Source organism: Lytechinus variegatus, chromosome 11 (genome assembly GCF_018143015.1).
Source record: "Lytechinus variegatus isolate NC3 chromosome 11, Lvar_3.0, whole genome shotgun sequence".
In the NCBI taxonomy this organism is placed as follows: Eukaryota; Metazoa; Echinodermata; class Echinoidea; order Temnopleuroida; family Toxopneustidae; genus Lytechinus; species Lytechinus variegatus.
In genome coordinates, this window is record NC_054750.1 from 25,233,277 (window position 1) to 25,254,291 (window position 21,015).

The window sequence follows — 21,015 nt, forward strand, 5'->3', positions numbered from 1 at the left end:
CAATTTTGCAAATAGTCCTAAGTTGACTTAGGATTGCAATCTTCAGATTAATTCAACGAACTATCACGATGATTGCATCTTCATTACTAATAATCTCAAGATTGTTCAGATCGGAATAATTTGCCGGATCAGAAATAGCATGATTATTTGAAAACTCGCGCTAGTGCAGACGGCCCTAATGAAGTATTTATTTTACATGTAATTAATAATTATAATCATACTTGCTTATATGGCGCTTAATACTTACTTTGTCAGAAGTCTCTAAGCGCTCTACAGTATATGCAGCATAATTACCCTGGCTTTAGCAGTGCAGCTGTTACGCGCACTGCGTTTCAAGGAATAAATTCCTGCCAGGTACCCATTTACCTCACCTGGGTTGAGTGCAGCACATTGTGGATCAATTTCTTGCTGAAGGAAATTACGCCATGGTTGGGATTCGAACCCACGACCCTCTGTTTCAGAGTCCGCAGACTAATCAACTGGGCCACAACGCTCCAAACATGAATATTCTAATCAAGATCGCCAAAATTGCTTATCGCCATGTCTGGCAAGCCTGTTACATGGCTTCAGGTTGTCAAGAACAACATACATGTAAGTATGCATAGATTTTGAATACACGAATGTCAGTAAACAGGTCTAGCCAGATACTGTCCTGTGAGTTCAGAATACCAGAGATGTGGGATTTGGATTATTGGTCCTGTATGGCATGGTGGAAGATAACAGAGGCAAAATCAAAAAGTCAAATAGATACTGTTGTAAATGACTCCAGTGGCTAACAAAATAAAAGGGGTAGAAAAGTTATTGAGAGGAAACTGACCACTTTGGATTGGAGCTAACTCACCTGGAGAGAAAGACGGCTGTCCTGGAGACGGAGCCGGTTGGGCAGGGGAAGGAACCGGTTGTGCTGGGGATGGAGCCGGTTGTGCTGGGGATGGAACCGGTTGTGCTGGGGAAGGAGCCGGTTGTGCTGGGGACGGAGCCGGTTGTGCCGGGAAAGGAGCCGGTTGTGATGGGGACGGAGCAGAAGCAGGTTGTCCTGCATAAGAGCACATTTTCATGATTTTACATTTCAGATCAGAGCAAGTGATAAATGTTATGTTTGGCAAAGTAAAATGCATGAATCTAATAGACCTTATGCATAAACGTACATGTATGATATCATAATCTCAAAGCGCCCTCCCTCAGAGGGTATATGAATAAGTGTAACTGTAATTACATGTAACAGGGGTACGCTAGTGACAGATCACAAACGCATGCAAGGCAAGCGCTTCGGTCTCTATTAAAGATGGTGGCAGGATGACATCACTGCATACTCTCCTTGACATATAATCGCCAGCTACGACAAAGGTCTGACAAAGCTTGCAGCCTACCACGCAAAATATGAACAAAAACAGATAAATTCTTGTGATTATGTTACAAAGAATTTTTTTTTCCTATTGCACAAGGTCTACACGTACATGTATTTCCCGAGAGGTGTAAAAGCTACATGAAGCTTATTCCTTGAGAAAATATATTAAATGCAGTGCTTCAATAAAACATGCTGACACATACACTTGACAGGTTCCCTCATTACAATATATAGCGACCGATTATGATGTTTGATTTTCACGATTGATAGTACATCATAGTTATTCAATGGTTCAAATAAAAATTGTTTTGTCATCAATTGCTAACTTTGCATTTCTGAGCCCTGGTGTTTCTTATTTAGCAAATTCATCTCAATTTTAATGGTTGCATTTTGAGCCAAGACCGGACAGATCTTGTTGTGTTTTGCCACTAAAACTATATGCTTTATGTCCCTGATAATATGTGGCCTGGGTTTTACAGACATCTATTATTCAAATATGGTCATCACAATCTGTGAAATTGTCTGTTTTTAAGTAGTAAATTGATCTATAAATGTATAATAAACAATAGTGTAGCTGGGGCCGGCACATAATACGTCCGTCTGTAACGTGGAAAATAGAGTTATTGATCAAGCAAGAAAAGTGGAAGGTGGCGACTTGACCTTTTGACCTCAAAATCGGTAGGCTTCCTGGGATCCATGCTAATATTATACACACCAAATTATATGAGCCTAGGTTGATTTAAAGTGAAATTATCGTGTTTACAAAGAAAAGTTAACAGACGGACAGACATCGAGTGCGATACCATACCACGTCCAGTAGGATGGTCATATAAAAAGCATTAACACAACGTACATTATCATTCACTCACCAAGTGTAAAGATTGAACCAAGGTTTACTGTTCCTGTTAGAAATAAACAAAAATGAAGAAAAGCTCAAATATTATGAACAAAGAGAGAAAATAAAGTAATGACTATGAGCCATTTGCCCAGAACATCCACTTATTCAGACATTCAGTACATATACAGTGTGTATCAAAACAAACGCTACCAGATTTCATTTTAAATTTGTGAAAAATTGTGCTGGCTTTACAGTAAAATGAGTAGTAGCATATTAAAGCCATGTACATTATCTCCTCTTTCCAATGTATCTTATTTATTCATACACAAACAAGGATGGCCCAGCAATCGTTCTTTTTTTCCCTAACTTTTAGAATCAGGCCAATAATACATATACATGTACATTGACTTCAATGGGGCTAATTATGTATTCATGAGGTCATATCTTGAGGCCTCATGGACCGATTGCCATCAAATTTGAGTCATGGGGTTTTTCATCATGCTCTACTAAATTATGGTAAAAAAAAAGCGGTAAAATGCAAAAAGTGCAAATTGATGAAGTCACACTTCGGTACTCTATTCTTTGTTAAGTTCCTCTCACTGATCCCTGAAATGAGAGTGGATTCAGATTCACACGAGAGTTTCTGCGCAAATCCTTTCTGATATGCCTCAATATTCATTGTTTGTAATCTGCCATGCGTAAACAATTTGCTACGCCTTTGGTAGAGATGAGATTCCACTCTTGCCACGAGTATCAAATTTATAGTAAAAGACATATATTTGATAAATGTGATCTCTTTCTCTGAAAACAGGTTTCCTTTTTTGCGGGACGCCCTGTATAAATGCCTTACATAATTACATGTATGTACAGGAAGATATCTTTAACATATGATCAAGTAACATAATGCAGTTTTGATTATTTATCAGAATCTTAGTATAAAGTGTATAATTAAGCCCATGACTATGTTATACATGTAGATTAATATCTACTCTGTAAATATGTATATTGATTCATGTACATATATGAATATCTACATACATCTAGATGCATTCATTTTGGGAAAAGATTTATCTCTACTTAGAGGATTATGACTGATCAAGACTTACCACTTGGTTGCGGTGGGGCTGGTTGTCCCGGAGTGAAAGAACCTGGTTGTCCTGGATTCACAGCAGGTTGTCCTGGAATCGAAACAGCAGGTTGCCCAGATCCGGTGATTGTAGCTGTTGACATCGAGACAAAAGCAGTGTCAAATGAATACCAGGGGAGAGTTTCATGAATCAGTTTGTCATTAATTTTCTCTGATAAAGTGTTATAAGCTACTGGAGAGCTTGCCTCTGATTGGCTAAGGGCAAAGCAGTCAGTGATTGTACATGTACAGTACAGCTGTTGTCATGGAAACAGAATCAGTGTCAAATGAATAGCAGGGGAGTGTTTCATGAAACAGTTTGTCATTGATTTTTCTCTGACAATTTTTTTAAAGAGATTACTTTCTTTTTTATTGGGGGGGGGGGCAAGTACCTTTATATCCCTGGGTCCCGTCACACAAAGAGTTACGATTGATCTAATCAATCTCAACTGTATGGAAATCCACCCATAACATTATTTTTAATAGGAAATTTCCTGAGTAAACAAAAAGAATCACACTGAATCTTCAAGGGAACAATTAATGTATTAATAGACATCATATCCAGAAAATATTTTGAACAAAGTTGCATTTCAGATGTCGACCTTGCTGGCTGTCCATAGTTGTGGCTGATCGGATCAACGTCAACTCTTGTAAAGATGGGCCCAGGTCAGTGAAATGGGCATTGCAGCAGATCAGTAGGGCAGCCAATGCCCTGTCCTTGAATGGTATTGGATTATTTCAGCTCTATTATTATTACTACCATTATCATTATTATTACATTATTATGATTGTCTTTATCATCATCATCATCATCATTATCATCATGATTACCATCATTATCATCATCATCATCACCATTGTGATTGTCATCATCATTTCCATCATCATCTCATCATAATCATCATCATCATTATAATCATTACCATCATCAATATCATCATCATCATCATTATCATCATTATCATCATTATCATCATATTCATGACCACCACTGTCATATCATCATATCATCACCATCATCATCATCATCACCATCATCATCATCATCACCATCATCATCATCATCACCATCATCATCATCATCATTACCATCATCATATATACATGTATGTACATGCGAAAGAACAAACAGAAGTACACGTTCACTGTACATGCCCTTTTACTTACTCTGCCTTTGGGTGAACAATGAAAATAAACTTGTCAATCCTGCAAAAATAAATGGATAAGATACATTTAAAGGTACACAAAAAACCTAAGATTTGCTTGTGAGAGAAACTGACTCATGTTCTAATAAAGCACCCATGATTTTTACTCATCTGAACCATAAAAGCTGATTAGACAGTGGTATTTTATTTTATTTGTGAGCATTATTTCAACATAAACACTACCAACGAATTTGAAATTACAATGTCCTCATCGATTCCCTGGGGCTAGAGGTAAGGGGAAGGGAAATTGCATGAAAAATGTCATCACCCAGTGTCAAACTTGGTTCATCAGACAACATTCAACACCAGCTTTCAACATGTACTGCCAGAAATATCTTATATCTTTAGAAGTTCATCCCATCGTCAGCCTGAGGTTTTCAACAAAAATTGTTTGTTGTACCCCGACTGACCCCTGGAAAAATCTGGCACAGACTATGATTTTTTTCAAAAATATGATGATCAACCCTAATTTTCATACATTTTGCTACCCCTTTTTAAAGAAAAAAGCCAATAGAAACTGGTAAATTATGCAGTAGAATATCATCCACATTGTAAGCATAAGACACTTGTGCCTGTAAATGAAAATAGATCTTGGAGCTCTCTCATATAAAATGAAAATGATTAAAAACAAAAAACTTTACCAACCAACCCTACTTTTTTATTCTCTCTCTCTCTGTTAAGGCACACAAATAATTTTGTTTGTTGGGCCTCATTTCAAGTAGAGTACTTTGGCTTCTGGTGTTGGTATATGTATGTCTACATCAGCTTCTAAAGCCATACTCAAAATGACCCAGTGTCTCTTCCGACATTCCAACCTGTGGCAACTGGCTTTCCATAGCTGAATGACCTGAATTTAGTCACAGGCCTCTAGGGGAATTTCAGAAATACATGTAGGTAAGTCTGAGTGATTACATTGAACACTTCGTAAGCTACTGAAATGCATGCATGTGATTGGCTGAGAGCGAATTCATCAGTGGAAACCAATGAAGAAGATAGTTCATGAAACACCCCCTAACCTAAGCTGGGTTGATACTCACCAGTATTGACAGGGCCTGGTGCTGGCTGACCACTAGACCCAGACAGGATGATGTCTAGTCAATGGGGGAAATAATAGAACATGAAAATATTGTTATAAATCATCATCAAAGCCGCTAATTTCACTTTACAAGGACAAGCCAACCTTTCCAACTGAAGAAAATATGGATGATTTTGCTCAAAATTACATGTAGGAAAGAAATTACAATGCTCATAGGAGTGCACAGTAAAATGAATGGGAAAACTGTTACCAGACCAACTCTGTGAAGATGCAAATAGAATTTGATAAGATTAAACAATGAAAGGGACGGCATCGGATAAATGTGCAAAATTTGATATCTTAATTGTCTGTTTAGAGCAGGGATGAAAAATACATGGGGGTTCAGGGTGCTTTCACCCCCGAAATGCTCAAAAGAGCCCTGGGGGTGTTTCACAAAGATTTAAGTATGACTTAGGAAGCACTTAAATGCCGACGCGTACATGTTATGCAACACGCAAACTTATTGATCAATCATAAGTCATTAAGTCATACTTAAATCTTTGTGAAACACCCCCCCCCCCCCCCGGAAACTAGAAAAAAAGCCCCCTGAAAATCACAAATCACTACAATGTTACAGCTCAAAAAGATCTAATGTTGCAGATTCAAGTAGTAAGTTGTAAAAAGGAGCCCCTGAAAATAAAACAAAAACAATGTTTGCCTGATTCAGAGCGCTTGAAAAACTAACTTACTGCAAGTTGCCTTTGTGATGCAGAGTTCGTTATGGAGGATGTAGCCTGTCATACACACGCAGCCGTCTATGGGTGGTTGGTTGCAATCCGTCTGTGGTGTCTGGTTTTGACAAGTGGGCTGACACGCAGAGGCCATTTCTTCGTACATCATGTTGGGACCACATTGCATGGCTGCAACCGAGAGAGATGAAAATCTCTTATCAATCAAACAAAGACAATTACTTAAATTCAACATGAAGAAAATGGAAAGCTTCCAATACTTGCATTCACATTTCCCACAGCATACAGTAGCTTCACCATGAATTGAATGTACCACTTGATAAGGTATGAATTTGTTTGAGCTATTGCTATTGTTTCATTTATTCACGTATCTGTTAATTGTACAGATGAATTTCATTCCAGAGAAATGCAAATACACAGTAAGGTTAGATACAGTTTTCTCTGAAATCAAAATGCCAACTAAATGAGTTTTTGAACTGCACAACCTGGTTATATAGACAACCCTTAGATAATATTTTTTACCAAACAAAATATACTTAAAAGAACTGTTGCAATAAAAACATACATACAGCAGTATTATTAAGTAAAATGTTGTTCTTCTAGTGCACTTTATATTATTTACAGGGCACTGTGAAATTTTTTTTCCCAAATCATGACAGACGGTCAGGCTTCAATGAACAGTAAGACTCCTCGTTGCTTCTATACTCCACTGGTCATACGCTCATCAAGTTCAGTGTTGACCTTTTGGTGTTGGTGCTAGGTTAACTTTTCCATGAGCATAGCACCAAACATAAAATAAAATTGGTCCTGAAAAGGAATTCACTAGGTGTTGAGCCATCAATATGGTGATCTGTATCATTTCTGTAAACTCAGAATTGATATCGGAGCTAGGAAACATAATCCAAATCGTGCTTCCAACACCAACACCAATTCCGGACTTGTAATCACCCAATGTACAGGTAAGTAAAAAATCTGTCAAAAATATATTCAAGCCTTGACCAGGTTCTTCAAGCTCTTCCTCTCCAGCATCTGACTTTTGGGGAGATCTTGATTCCACTTCTGGACAGCCATTTTTTGTAAACTCAGAACGTTTCATGAAAGGACTTGTCGGACGTTTTATCCGACAAGTCCTGTTTTATCAGACAGTTACCACAGCAACAGTGCTTCTCAACCAATCAGAATCCAGGAAAGTTTTCAGATCTGACCACTTGTCGGACGAAAATCTTGATGAAACGCCCCCCCCCCGGTTTTGGAGTTAGGAAACACAATGCAAATTGTGCTCCAACACCAACTCCAACACCAATACTGGACTTGTAATCACCCAACGTACATGTATAAATCTCAGTCAAGAACACTCACCACAGTCTGATAGGGTCCTCCAGCCTTCTATGTTGACATTCTGAGCTTTACACCTTGTCACATAGTCATGAATGGAGTCACACTGACTCTGGGAGTGACACATGTGACGCATGCAGGACTCAAGGTAGACCTCAGGAGCAACCGGGCAGATATCAACTATGGAAAATTTAAAGAAGTGAGGGGGAGATATAGAAGAAAGAAAGAAATGGGTCACTACATGTGTAAGTCCATCACTGTCTTCAGACATTCAAGTGGATTTATCACAAAATATCTGTAGAGACAAGGTGGCTCATGAACCACGAGTCTTGCATGATTTCCTGATCAATAAAACATTCAATACAATATTTTGACCCCGAGATGACCTTTGATCCAACATCCTTGGGAAAACATGTGGTATCACCCGACAATCATTTTTTGCCGAGTGTGATGCGAAATAAAGAAATGTGAGCAAGTTAAACAAAAACTTTAAGAAAAATGAATTCCTTGATTCAAATCATATTCTGCCATTGGAAAAAGTGAATTAATTTACATCAAATTAAGCAGAAAATTTTGCAGGCCTCAAAATTTGACTAATAATAATATATTGATAATTTCTTGTAATGTATTTCTACATGTATCTCTATGTGCTTCAGATAAATATTAAAAAAAGACAAAGCTACAGAATTTACTTTGTTGAAATAGCCACATTTTGAGAAAGTAAGTACGATTAAGGTTTGTTTTATAATGATATAAATGGATACTCATAAATGGATATTTATGATAAAATGCCAACTGGCAACTTTATCCCCCCCCCCCCCTTCCAGGAAGGGATGGATGGCACATTGATAATATATAGGACTACTTTAATTTTGTTCACAATTTCATGCAAAATGAGGGTTTTACTCCCCGGGTATACATGTATGTACATGTATGTAGTAAAAATTATTTCAACATGGAATTTCTTACATGGATATTTGTGATATAAAATAAATGTATGACAGAATACTTTCTATAAAGCTCTGACGATTCCTCTTTAAACAATAGCATGGATAACCATGGAAACAGGCGTCAATATGGCACACTTTTGTTAATTTGGGCCTTTCACTTACATATGCTCCTGATGTTAGTCAAAGTGAAATGACACTGATTGCTGATGTGAGTAGTCTCTTCACAAGGTACGTCCACAGGCTCGTAGGTGTTGGGATCGCAAATCCTTTTGTACCGTTGCACAAACATTTGCGTATCAAGTATCTGGAGAAAGACAATTATGATGGGAGCAGTGCAAGTCCTTGGTTTTCATTTACCGGGAGAAGAATTATAGTGAAACGTACAGATCATGGCACAAAAAGGAAAACCTGGGACCTGTCTGATAAAGGATTTATGATTTATGGTATCTCTGCAATTATGGAAACTACCATGGCAACGGGCTCAACCCCCAACAGCCAATCAAAATCAAGGTTTCCATGACAAAGATACCATCATCGTAAATCTTTACAACACAGCCCCCAGAACACAAAACAGATGTAAAACTACAAACCATGTCATACATCGTGAAATTCAAGAAATTATTTCACCAGATACACACTAGTGAGAAAACTCAACAAAATCGACAGATTGTTCAGTCCATAAAGTTAGGTAAAAAATCAATCGTAACTCTATGGAAATCCATCAGTGTCATAATTTTTTCTCTAGGAAATTTGCACAATGCCCTTTGTGAAAAAAGAGAAGCAAAGTGAATTTTCAAGAAAACAATGAATGCATGAATATACATCATAGTTGGAAAATATTTTGAACAACCATGAGTAATACAGTACATGTACATGTTGACATTGCTGGCCATCCATAGGTTGCGATGGATCATATCAATCGTAACTGTGTTAGATAGGGCCCAGATTTAAAGATCAGGAATACTGCTCACCTCATTATCCAGAGTAAAATCGTTGTCTGCGTTGCCGTCGTTGTTCCCGCAAAGGCCAGAAACCACATCCACTGTGCCCCTCATTGTGATGTAAACAGGTCCATCCTTCTTGTAGTGAATAGACATCCCAACGTTCAGCTCTACAACATACTAAAGGAAGGACAAGGGTTTTTAAGAGATACATGTTAAATTGATATCCATAGTGTGTGTGGGTGTGTGTGTGGGAGGGTGTGTGGGAGGGTGTGTGTTGACAATGGACAGTGACAATGGACATGTTAAACCAGTTGCATACTTTTTGAACCTTGGTATGGGAAGTGATCATTTGTTTACAATTGGTGAAATATATCATGCAATTCCAAGTGATTGGAGGAATGATTTAGGTTCGATACAATTTTGTGAGATAGACTTAATTAACTATAATATAAACTTGCTTCTGTTCGGGAGGGGAATTACATGTAGCTCTAAGGAGGTACCATCAAGAAAAATATATGACTATTTTATTAAAGAATTGCAAAAGTCGTATGATTTACAGATAAGAGATGGACAAAATAATTATAATAATACTTATACAAAGAAAGAAATTGGTGAATGTTTTTTTAGAAAAAGAATAACATTATTAACTGGGAGACAGAGGGAATTTCAATTTAAGATACTGCATGGGGCAATTTACACTAAAGTTAATTTGTTGAGATTTATATTTGTTGAAGATAATCTCTGTTCGTACTGTAAACGGGAAATGGAAACATATTCACATATATTTTTGTCTTGCTTAAAGGTTAAACTGATATGGGAAACTTTGATACAGCGATTTGAATAAGATGAAATAAAGGACTTGAATTGGCGGGATATATTTGTTGGTTTGTCAGTCAATACAAATAGAATAAAAAGTTGTAATACTATTATCTTTATGGTAAAATATATATATTTATATTTAGAAAGGAGGGGGTATAACCAACCATTGAAGATATACAAAAACTTATTTTAGAATATACGGATCAAGAAAAGAAAATAGCTATTAAAATGGGGAAATGAGGGCGGAACTTGCAAAAATGGGAAACAGTAAAATTATGACAAGGTTAAGTTTGTAAGTCTTTATTTACTTTCAAAATATGTAATGTTTCTCCGGTGAGCTTGTTATATTCAAAATTGTTCATCGAATTTGTTTTGTACTTACATGTATAAACATGATTTATAACATGATTTATTTATGAGTGCGAGCAGATCTTCTGGACAGTGGTGTGTTGTGTGTGTTGTGTGTGTGTGTGTTGGGGCGGGGGGGGGGGGGGGGTGGGGGGAGGGGGAAGGTTGGTGTTCAAGCATTTATTATAATAACTGATTTCATTATTTTCTTTTAAGATACATGTATATATGATTCATGATTATATTACATTAAGTTAGTGGAAAAAGTGAAAATATGAAATGTAAAGTACATGTATGTGATTTGAAATTTAAACTGAAATGTTATGTAACTATTTGTTCATGAAATCAGATTAAAAACAGTATTCAAAACAAAAAAGAATGAAAGAATGATTCTTCTTCTTTACAATGGTACCAAATTCATGAAATTCGATGCACAATTAGAGCAGCAATGACCGAATGAAAAGAGGTGTTTTGGTCCGCATCAAACTCATTAAATATGCAAAACAACTCAAGTCATGACTATCACTTGGATGAAAGAAGCCACTTTCTTGGGACCTGCAGTCTGACTGTATAGCTTGCCCTTCCAAAGCCATTCTGACACCACTGAGCAGGATACATGTACAATGAAAAGTTCCATTGAAATGAAAATTGTGTTTTGAACAAGAAGGAAGGAATGAGGGAGGGAGGGAGGGAGGAAAGAAAGAAAGAAAGAAAGAAAAAAAGAAAGAAAGAAAGAAAGAAAGGAAGGAAGGAAGGAAGAAAAGTGTATTGGGTCAATTACCTCTCCATTTCCTCTCTCTGATATGCTATAGTGCTGTCCAGAGAAATCATTTACAGGAAAACCATCTATCCTGACATCCTCACCAAGTTCTATCGTCTGAGGGTAGCAGAGAACATGATGATACATTTAAATAAAAAAAATTATAATTTATAACAAGAAATATCATTAAAGGTGATTGGTGCCCCGCCACTTGCCCCTACCATGACAGTGCCATTTCCAACACACTTTAATAGAACAAGGGTTCTTGCATGTCTTAACCCCAAGACCAATGATTGAGCCATATTTCATGAGCACTGGTCAAAAACTGAGGAAGTAGTTCGACCTGCAATGAGTTTCATGGGTCATCAGTTACTGTTACTTTGGCAACACAATTTCCGACCCATGCCCAAAAAAGTGTCTGCACAATTTTTTCCTCAAAACTAAATTTTGCGCCAAATTTCATGATTTTCTTTAAAGATTAAGAAAGTTGACTGCAACGTATTAGATTCATTGACAAGTCTGGAGATTTAATGACCAAAACAACTTTCGGTGAGTTTCCAGTTCCTAGACAGCATATCTCTCTCACAGAATCTTCACACACAACCTTGGAAGAATTTTGAAGTACATGTGTCTCTGACACACCAATTATACCCTGACCAGCGCAATTCAACTAAAAAGAAACTTATTGACCGACAAAAGCACAAACTGTATACCTCCGAGGCAATCTCGATGACCACTTCTCCGTTACGTGTGAGAACGTCAAAGCGCTCTCCCGCAAATGACTGGTGGCTGACCAGGGTGAATGTACACTGTTGGTTGTCGGTGAAACTCACTGGGAAGTAGTAGAACTTATCATCAAACGTCTTGAAGTACGAGCCCCCAATTAGGTTGCATACAGCTTCACCTACATTTCAAATCAATCAAATCAGTTTTAAGACGATCAACCTGTTGACTACTAAATTGTGAAATTCACATAGACTCTGTACAGGGATTACCTGGTTCAAGCTGGCAAAGGGTTAACTTTGTTAAAGGACAAGTCCACCCCAAAAAAAACTTGATTTGAATAAAAAGAGAAAAATTCAACAAGCATGACACTGAAAATTTCATCAAAATCGGATGTAAAATAAGAAAGTTATGGCATTTTAAAGTTTCGCTTATTTTCAACAAAATAGTTATATGAACGAGCCAGTTACATCCAAATGAGAGAGTTGATGACATCACTCACTCGCTATTTCTTTTGTATTTTATTATATTAAATATGAAATATTGTCATTTTCTCATCATTGTCATGTGAAATAAAGTTTCATTCCTCCTTGAACATCTGGAATTCCATTATTTTAACATTTTGTGCTTCAGGCAAGGAGGTCCTAATCGTCAAATTCGTAAAAATTGAAATATTGTATAATTCAAACAATAACAAACAAAAGAAATAGTGAGTGAGTGACATCATCGACTCTCTCATTTGGATGGAACTGGCTCGTTCATATAACTATTTTGTTGAAAATAAGCGAAACTTTGAAATGTCATAACTTTCTTATTTTACATCCGATTTTGATGAAATTTTCAGCATTGTGCTTGTCTGATTTTTCTCTATTGATTCAAATCAACATTTTTCTGAGGTGGACTTGACCTTTAAAATCACTTCCTCTATTAAAGGGGCATTCAAAGTTGCTTGTGCAATCGTTTGCAGTCATAATGTATGTTGCACACACTCGCAACGGTTGTAAGTAGTCGCACCATCAATTGTGAAAGAAGATTTAGTCAAGTAATCCATCTTATGATAGCAGACATGATCCAACAAAACTATACTAAGACACTGAATAAATCCGTTTTCAGATTTCATTTGGAACTCAAATATTGAAAAAGTCCAAAGATGCACACTCACACGAGATAATAGCCAAGGTGGGTTAAGGATGATTGATATCACATAATACACACTGAGCTTTCTTAACCCGTTCGCGACGGCATAGTAGAATAGGTTCTAACACCCCAAACGAGATTAATCAGCCGGCCATGTCAAGTTCGAACAGCTCCATTGTTCCGTGCGTGCGAGCTGGATCGTTGATTACAAAAGCGTGTGTGCGATCCACGATGAGTGAATTGATCGATAGTTTTCGCGCATGCGTAGTTCATTTCCTGTTTTGGCTGCACGGAGTTCAGAGCTCACCTGTCGCTCCAGTGCTATAATTATGTCCGTACAGAGTGACTTCTTTGAGAATGTATTGTTGGTGATGTGGGTTTTGAAGTTCTTCTTGGACTTCTTCTTTTTCGATATTACTATTATCATAATATTCTCATAATGTTACTTATTATCATAATATTCTCCCTTCCTTTCTTCTTCCTTTTCTTCTTTTTCGATCTTCTTATTATTATCAAAATTATTCTCATTTCTTTTCTTCTCATATTCTTCTTTTTCGATATTCTTCTTATCTTATCATCCTCATTTCCTTTCTTCTTTTGTTCGATCTCTGTCTCATCTTTTTGTTCTTATACTTCCTATTTATAGACCCCCCCCCCTTCTCCCTTGATATAGTCTTGCTTTGTTTCCTCTTGCAAATGAAATCCTCCTTGTTTTTTTCTTCCTTTTTTATAATGCTCCCTTTTCATTTTCTCCTCCTTCTTCTTCTTCACTGATAATTGTGTAATCCTACACCTCCTCCATCTCCTAAGTTTTCTCTTTCTATTTCCCTTCTATTTATTCTTGTTATGAATTTGCTTGTGCTTCTTTTTTCGCCTTTTTTCTTCGTCGTCTTATCTTCTCTTTATACCTATTCTCATTCTTTTACTCCCGTCGTCCTATTTTGCTTAATTTTGTTCTCTCTGTTTTTCTCTTCATGCAAAATGAAAAAAAATGAATATGATATTTCCTTTTAAAAGTATGCCCCCCAAAACATGAATCTTCAAAATATCGTTATAATGCATACAAGTAATAATTTCTGAACAAGAAATCATAATCTTCTCGATTAAAATTTGCAAGGTGGTATGCGACAATTATTATGAAGATTATTTATCATTTATCATCCAATTACTTAAGTTAGCCCACCCCATCCCCCATGATCACCATTATCTTCTCCCTTCATCTTTTTTTCTGTTTCGTCTGCTTTTTTATTTTATCTTTTTCTTTGTCTTATCATTATTATATTCATAATCTTAACCATTGTTGTTATTATTATCAATATTATTATTATTTTTTTATTATCCGATTGTTATATTTTCTTTTATTATTTGTTATTATCATTGTTAGTGTTGATAGTAATGTTTATAATTGTTATCATCGATATTATGTAAACATTTGAATATTTTACATGTAAAGAATAAAAAAAAATAGTTTAATTCGATTGAAAAATATTATTGTTATTGTCATGAATGCCATCCCCTCTACTCTCTCTAATCCCCTTACCTCTAGTCAACCTCTACTTATATTCTCTCTCTCCTCTATTTTCCCTTTACTTTTTTCCCTTCTATTCAATCAGTAGCTTACGCAGGGGGGGGGGGTGGAGAGGGTTCAATTTCATACGAGGCGCTTTTAATCGAAAAAAATGTACTACAACACTGCGCAGACAAGTGGGTTATGCTCTCTCTCTCTTCTTCATCTCCCGTTCCGTGCCCCCGGCCCTCTCTCTATTTTTTCCCTTCTGAGTATATTCTCGTCATCACAGAAATATGTCCAAACCCGGCCCTCCAAGCCCAACCCATACTAAAAAATAGAACCTACATTAGGATAGGTGCCCGGCATATTCGGCCCATAATCAATTTCAAATGATTTCTAGATTTCATACGTTGAAAAAACAAAAACCTCCAAATTATTTCCTTAATTCAAAATCCAACGGAGACGTTGCCATGTATTTGTGTAAAAAAATGAATATTATGTATCAAATGATTCTAGTAATTAAAATTGTATTAAAAACAAGACATTCTGCCTTTCTTTCATTATCCAAGAATATACAATAAGTCCCTGCAAACCGTTTTATTTATTGTGAACTTACTCAATTCTCAGTTTATTTCACTAGTTTAGAACGTGTGTGGTTATTTTCTTGACATTTATGTGCAAAGGATTTAATGATCAACAAATGATTAGTAATTCATGGAAAATGCAAGAAAAAATAACTTAAGTATATGTTGGACAATTTAAAATGGAAAAAAATGAGTGTGACCAGAAAGACATTTTCGGTTTTGCTGGTAATCTAGTTGTCAGAGATCGGCGGTGAACCAAGGAATTCTTGGTGGAGGGGACTATAAATGCGCTACTTTTTCTTTACTTTTTTCTGACAAGCAAAGGGGGGGGGGAGAAATAGAGGTTAGCAATGAAATCGCAACCCAAGTTACACCATTACTATATTTTATACCCTTTTTTATTCTAGTGCATATAAATTATATTCCATCATTTAACCCCCCCCCCCATTTGTTTCGCCACACTCACTGTCAAATTTTCGGACAATATATGATTTGATTAACATTTTAGGAACTTTCCGTTCGGAAATTATTATTTCCTGCGTTCAGTTTGTTTTAATATCCAATTTCGTCAAGATGAAAAAGGACTCTGAAAATAATAACCTGCATTGCCAAAGTATAATTCTAAAATGTCTAAAATGTATATAATTTCTCACTCGGTACATTCACCTTTACAGAATTTCGATGTATTAAAATAATTCTTATGTTTTATTTCTCCACTTCCTTTTTCCTTGTAGCCAACAATCCATAAGAGCTCCGATGAAAATACAAATATAACGAGTTAATTAGAGAACTGTAAGAGGAAGAGCGTGCTTCAAAAGAGATACATAGAAAGGCCATTCTCGCCTGCCTAAATATCATATTCCAGCTCATATTAAGTGATATATATTATCTCTAATTAATTAATTAATTGTCTTTATTAATCAATTCATGTACTGATTGCTTTATCTCATATTTATCTTTATCAAAGTTGAACGTCTGTTATATTCTATGGAGTACGGCCAAAAATGAAACAAATAACTGAATGGACGTATATGGAATCACAATATGCTTTATGCCGATTTTCTCGCACCCTTCTAACAAGCAATTAAAAAAATTAAACGAGCCGCATGATGATAATGATTAATAATTCATATAATATCCACTAAACATTGTGATCAAGGCGCTCTACTTATTCATTACCCGGCTTACATCATTTGTTCCGTGAAAAGCATTATAGGCCTGTTTGCAGACATAAACATACATATTTTATTTTAATATATTCTGCTTTTCAGTCCCTCTATCTTCTCGAATAATATATCCATGGAATGCATATTTACTCCATGCTCTGGATTCCTATCGCATCACATTTTTTTATATGCAGGTCAAACCAAACCACGATAACATACTCAATCAGAATAAAATCAATTGGGGAAACCTTAGATTTTTTTTCGAAAATTCATATGAGATTACTGATATGGATAAAACATGCTTCATATACTTTGTACATCGTAAATAACACATATTAGTCTTCATTAGCATGATTATGCCTATGTCACGGCGTTTATCACTCTTTGGTGTTAAACCAAACTGACAAAGTGTGAATTCATCCGTACATCCTTCCCTTTCAAGTCACTCTTTTACATTGTTAGTAAGTGGCAACTTTATTGACCTTCGCTGGATGCCCTTTTGTGATTTTCAAAGGAAAGGGGGCCATGCCTCCATCAATTACCACATCCGTATCGTTAGAACAAAATAGAGTGTACGTACGATCCGAGGTATTCTCAATAGCCAGCTGTATACACTTTTTGTTTAGGATTATAGAAATCGATATCAACTTAAAGTCGTGTACTCTCTTCTAGTTTGATCTAGCTTGATCAGTTCATGAAGTTGAATATTATGACAGCCATTTTCAAGAGGCAAAATAATGCACCTAAATGAAAGAAGAAAACAAAAATCGATGTGTTATAAACTGAAACCATGATTTTTCTTCTTCCTATATTTTATCAACGGCGCCATTTTTTTATAAAAAAGAAGTGCACACCTAGTAATAGCAGTAATGCATATAGCATTTTCATTTATTTGAAAGCAGGATAAAAGAGCATTGTAGATTAAATGCCTTGCTCACGGGCATAGGTGCCGCGGCCGGGATCGAACCCCGGACTTTTTGAAACCTCACAAGCAATCTTATAAAGTATCGATCGTTTTCGATCTATAGTTGATCATATCAGCGCACGCACGCAGCTATGCGTGCGTTTTGGGTTGCATTTCGCTGCTCCCATTGTTTTCCCTCACTTTTATTGATTACGGTATATACGTGGTTCTGCGAAACTGAAAATCGTTGAAATCAAGCTTCCATCGCGGCAATGCCCACTGTACGTCAATATTGGACTCTCTTCGAAGCATAACTCGTTTTATAATGCTTTATAAACTATAGAAACAAAAGGTAAAAACGTATGACTTTCCGGAATGTGTAGTTTAATTAATGGACATTGTAATTATAACACAGAAAAGGCAGAAACATAGTATGAAATTGTATTTTTAAAGCCTGCAAATGGATGCGAGTAATAGCCTTTGGGGAACCGACTATATACGGCTCCCGTACATGAATAAGTTTTAGGGAACCGTATATATCCGGCTCCCGTTGGCAACGGGTTAAGATGACTCAAAGGACTGTCAGATAGTAAAGGTCCTACGAAGGATATATGTACATGTATGTATCATTTCTGGTATAACTGTACTGGTGGCATGAAGTCTCTATTGCACTGTAACTATGACCACATATTATTGGATTATGGAAGTGCACACAGCTACCTAATTTTATCTGGAAATATTATAAGCATTAAATTATGTAAAGAATGATACCACCTGTGGAACTGGTTCTGTTCAAAACATGAATGTTCACAAACAATATGGTATAATAAGAACATTGGTATACAATTCTAGCTCGTCTTAAAACAAAAAAAAGCAAGCATAATATGTTATTTGCAAAATTAAAGAAAGGTATTCGAAAAGTATGGTTTAATAAGTTTTTTAACATACATATACACAACTTGAAAACAAAATGAATTATTCTGAATTTCTTGACATCAATAGTTTTACAATTTGATTTGTTTGAGAGCGGAATTTTACGAATGGATGTTGTCGATTTCAGGAATATATATTACAGACTGATATTTAATAGTTTTCTGTGTTTAAAAGAAGTTTGACATTTACACGTGAACTTCATTTACAAGAATTTAATTTTAAACTTTTATAGAACATACATTATTACCCGCTAGATAAAATCTTTCTAATGGGGTCTTGCTGACGACAAATATTGTCCGCACTGTCAATTTAATGAAGCTTTAGTGCACGCTTTTGTTGAATGTGATTTGAACAAACAGTTCTTTTAGACGTGTTTAATAGAGGATTGCTATGTATAGGGGAAGGCGGGGTAAGTTGTGACAGTTTTTGCTTTTTGCATGTTAGAATTGATATGATTAATAATCTTGTCGAAATAAGTACCTTGCCTTGAAATTTCATTCTTCTGAAATATTTTCCACCTATATATAACTTTCTACCCCAACACTGAAAGTCATCGTGACCTTTGAAAAAACCGATGTCAAATGGCTCAACTTGCCCCATATATGGGGTAAGTTTGAGCCACCTTCTGGGGTAAGTTGAGCCACAAAAACTATGTACAAAATGTATGGGGGGACAACCAGCATGTCACTTTTTTGTTTAAAGTCTTTTCACTTGCTAATTCTCTATAAATACTAACATCCTGTAAAAGGAAAAGAGCAGTCATGTATATTTGCTCCTTTCAGCCTGCATTTCAATCTATTTTTATGGTTTGTTTGTTTTTTAAGATACATTACCATAGGAATTACCATGGCTCAACTTGCCCCATGCTGTTTGGCTCAACTTACCCCAGTCCGAACTTAGTGCGATAATTTTGTATCCACAAATTTATTATGCATCCATCATATAAAAGACTATGACAAGAATTAAGATCCATACCTGGACTAATAATATTGTTATCATGTCTTTATTATATTGAAAGACGTGTGTGTTTATAAAGCACTTATCTATTTCACACTCTTTTTTACTTTTTTGGCTGAAATTCATATTTTTCCCTCTGAAAAACTACTTTTTGTTTCAAAGTTGGAAAAAATGTGGTGGGGTTAGGGGTTATGCTATGGGTCATCAATACATGGCACCACCACAATGTCTGACTCATTCATTATTGGCCTGGGGCTGGTGGCTCAACTTGCCCCTATGCTCAACTTACCCCGCCTTCCCCTACTTGTAATGTAAAAATTCATGTGAATACTTTTTATTTACTAAAATTCAGTATCGATAAAACATGAAAATAACAGTTGCTTTTGATGTATCTATAAAACGTTGCTTAATAGAAGTAGATATGGCGTAGACAGAAAAGATTCAAATTTAAGAAACCTTTCGTAAGAGAAATGGAAAATAGAATAATTCACACAAAGAACCGAAGAAGCCAGATAAGAGAATACCAAAGAAAATGTTAAATGTATTGTGGTATTCAGTTGATTATTACATGTGATGTACATGATGTTGAATCTTCTGATGTATTTTTTTTTTTACTCACATGTGAATTACAAGTATGCAAAATAAAGTCAATTTCAAATTCAAAACCTCCTTTTGTGGACGTTTGATTCGCACTCTTGATCTCAATCTGTGTTTAGATGTGAAAATTAAAATGGCCTAAAAGGTGCTCTCAACTGAGTAACTATGTTTCACACGCTTACCCTAAAGGGGAAGTTGACCATGACAATAACTTGGTTTTAATAAAAGCAGACAAATTAAAGGAAAATATTGGCAAAGGTTTGATGGAAATCTAACAAAGAATAACAATTATACATTTTAAAAGTTTTGATTTTGACATCAAAGATACTAGAAAGCAGCTCCTCCATATGTTGTGTGATATGAATTCCCCAAAATGTGATTTTCTCAAAAATTTAAAAGTGATTTTATTTTTGCGGGGATATGTCATCAGACACATCAGTTCATACCCGATCTACTAGAAAATATATTTGTATTCATCATATTCCATGAAAAAAATGGAAATTTATATTACAGGATGTTTGGGGAAGCTTCTCGCACATGACGTCACAAAATAAAACCTTTATAGATTCACAAGTATTTTATTTTTAAATGGACTTTTGTCAGACCTTCACTAATATTTTCTCTATCTTTCTTCTTCTATCAAACCCAACCTTTCATGTATCATCCGTATTAACTTCCCCTAAAATTGCCCCAAGCACACCCCTACTTGTCGGCATACTCACGCATATCACACGAGGGACCCGTCCACCCGTACGCACATTTGCAGCGAGCTCCACCATTGAATGGGAGGCATGTTCCACCATTGTGACACTCCATGTTGAGGCATGCCCCGGCTCTCCCCGACTTCGGAACGGGTTCGGGGGTGCACCGATACCTGCACCATTGAAAATATAACACCATCATCAGGGTTATGAATTGAGCGGTTCATGTCGCTCACAACCGAGAGCTATATCTGCATCCATTAAAGGCACCTTAACAGAATATGGGAAAACCATCCTTTTCCCAGTAAAGGATCTGTACTCAGTCTGGATTTATTAGAAGTCAGGAATTTCATTTCTACATGTACG

The 21,015-nt window shown here is 36.2% G+C and overlaps 1 protein-coding gene across 4 annotated transcripts in view; it reads right to left on the reverse strand.

The window, feature by feature from the left end:
- LOC121423414 overlaps positions 1-21,015 on the reverse strand; it is a 155,926-nt gene that overhangs the window by 37,888 nt on the left and 97,023 nt on the right. For all 4 annotated transcript variants that reach the window (XM_041618742.1, XM_041618743.1, XM_041618741.1 and 1 more), the window contains 12 exons: positions 20,671-20,822; positions 12,151-12,341; positions 11,459-11,554; positions 9,538-9,687; positions 8,729-8,870; positions 7,641-7,796; positions 6,282-6,452; positions 5,555-5,608; positions 4,480-4,518; positions 3,293-3,406; positions 2,218-2,250; positions 842-1,036 (listed from right to left, as the gene is read on the reverse strand). In XM_041618742.1, the coding sequence (XP_041474676.1) occupies positions 842-1,036; positions 2,218-2,250; positions 3,293-3,406; positions 4,480-4,518; positions 5,555-5,608; positions 6,282-6,452; positions 7,641-7,796; positions 8,729-8,870; positions 9,538-9,687; positions 11,459-11,554; positions 12,151-12,341; positions 20,671-20,822 (1,493 nt within the window). The remainder of the gene's footprint in view (positions 1-841; positions 1,037-2,217; positions 2,251-3,292; positions 3,407-4,479; positions 4,519-5,554; positions 5,609-6,281; positions 6,453-7,640; positions 7,797-8,728; positions 8,871-9,537; positions 9,688-11,458; positions 11,555-12,150; positions 12,342-20,670; positions 20,823-21,015) is intronic.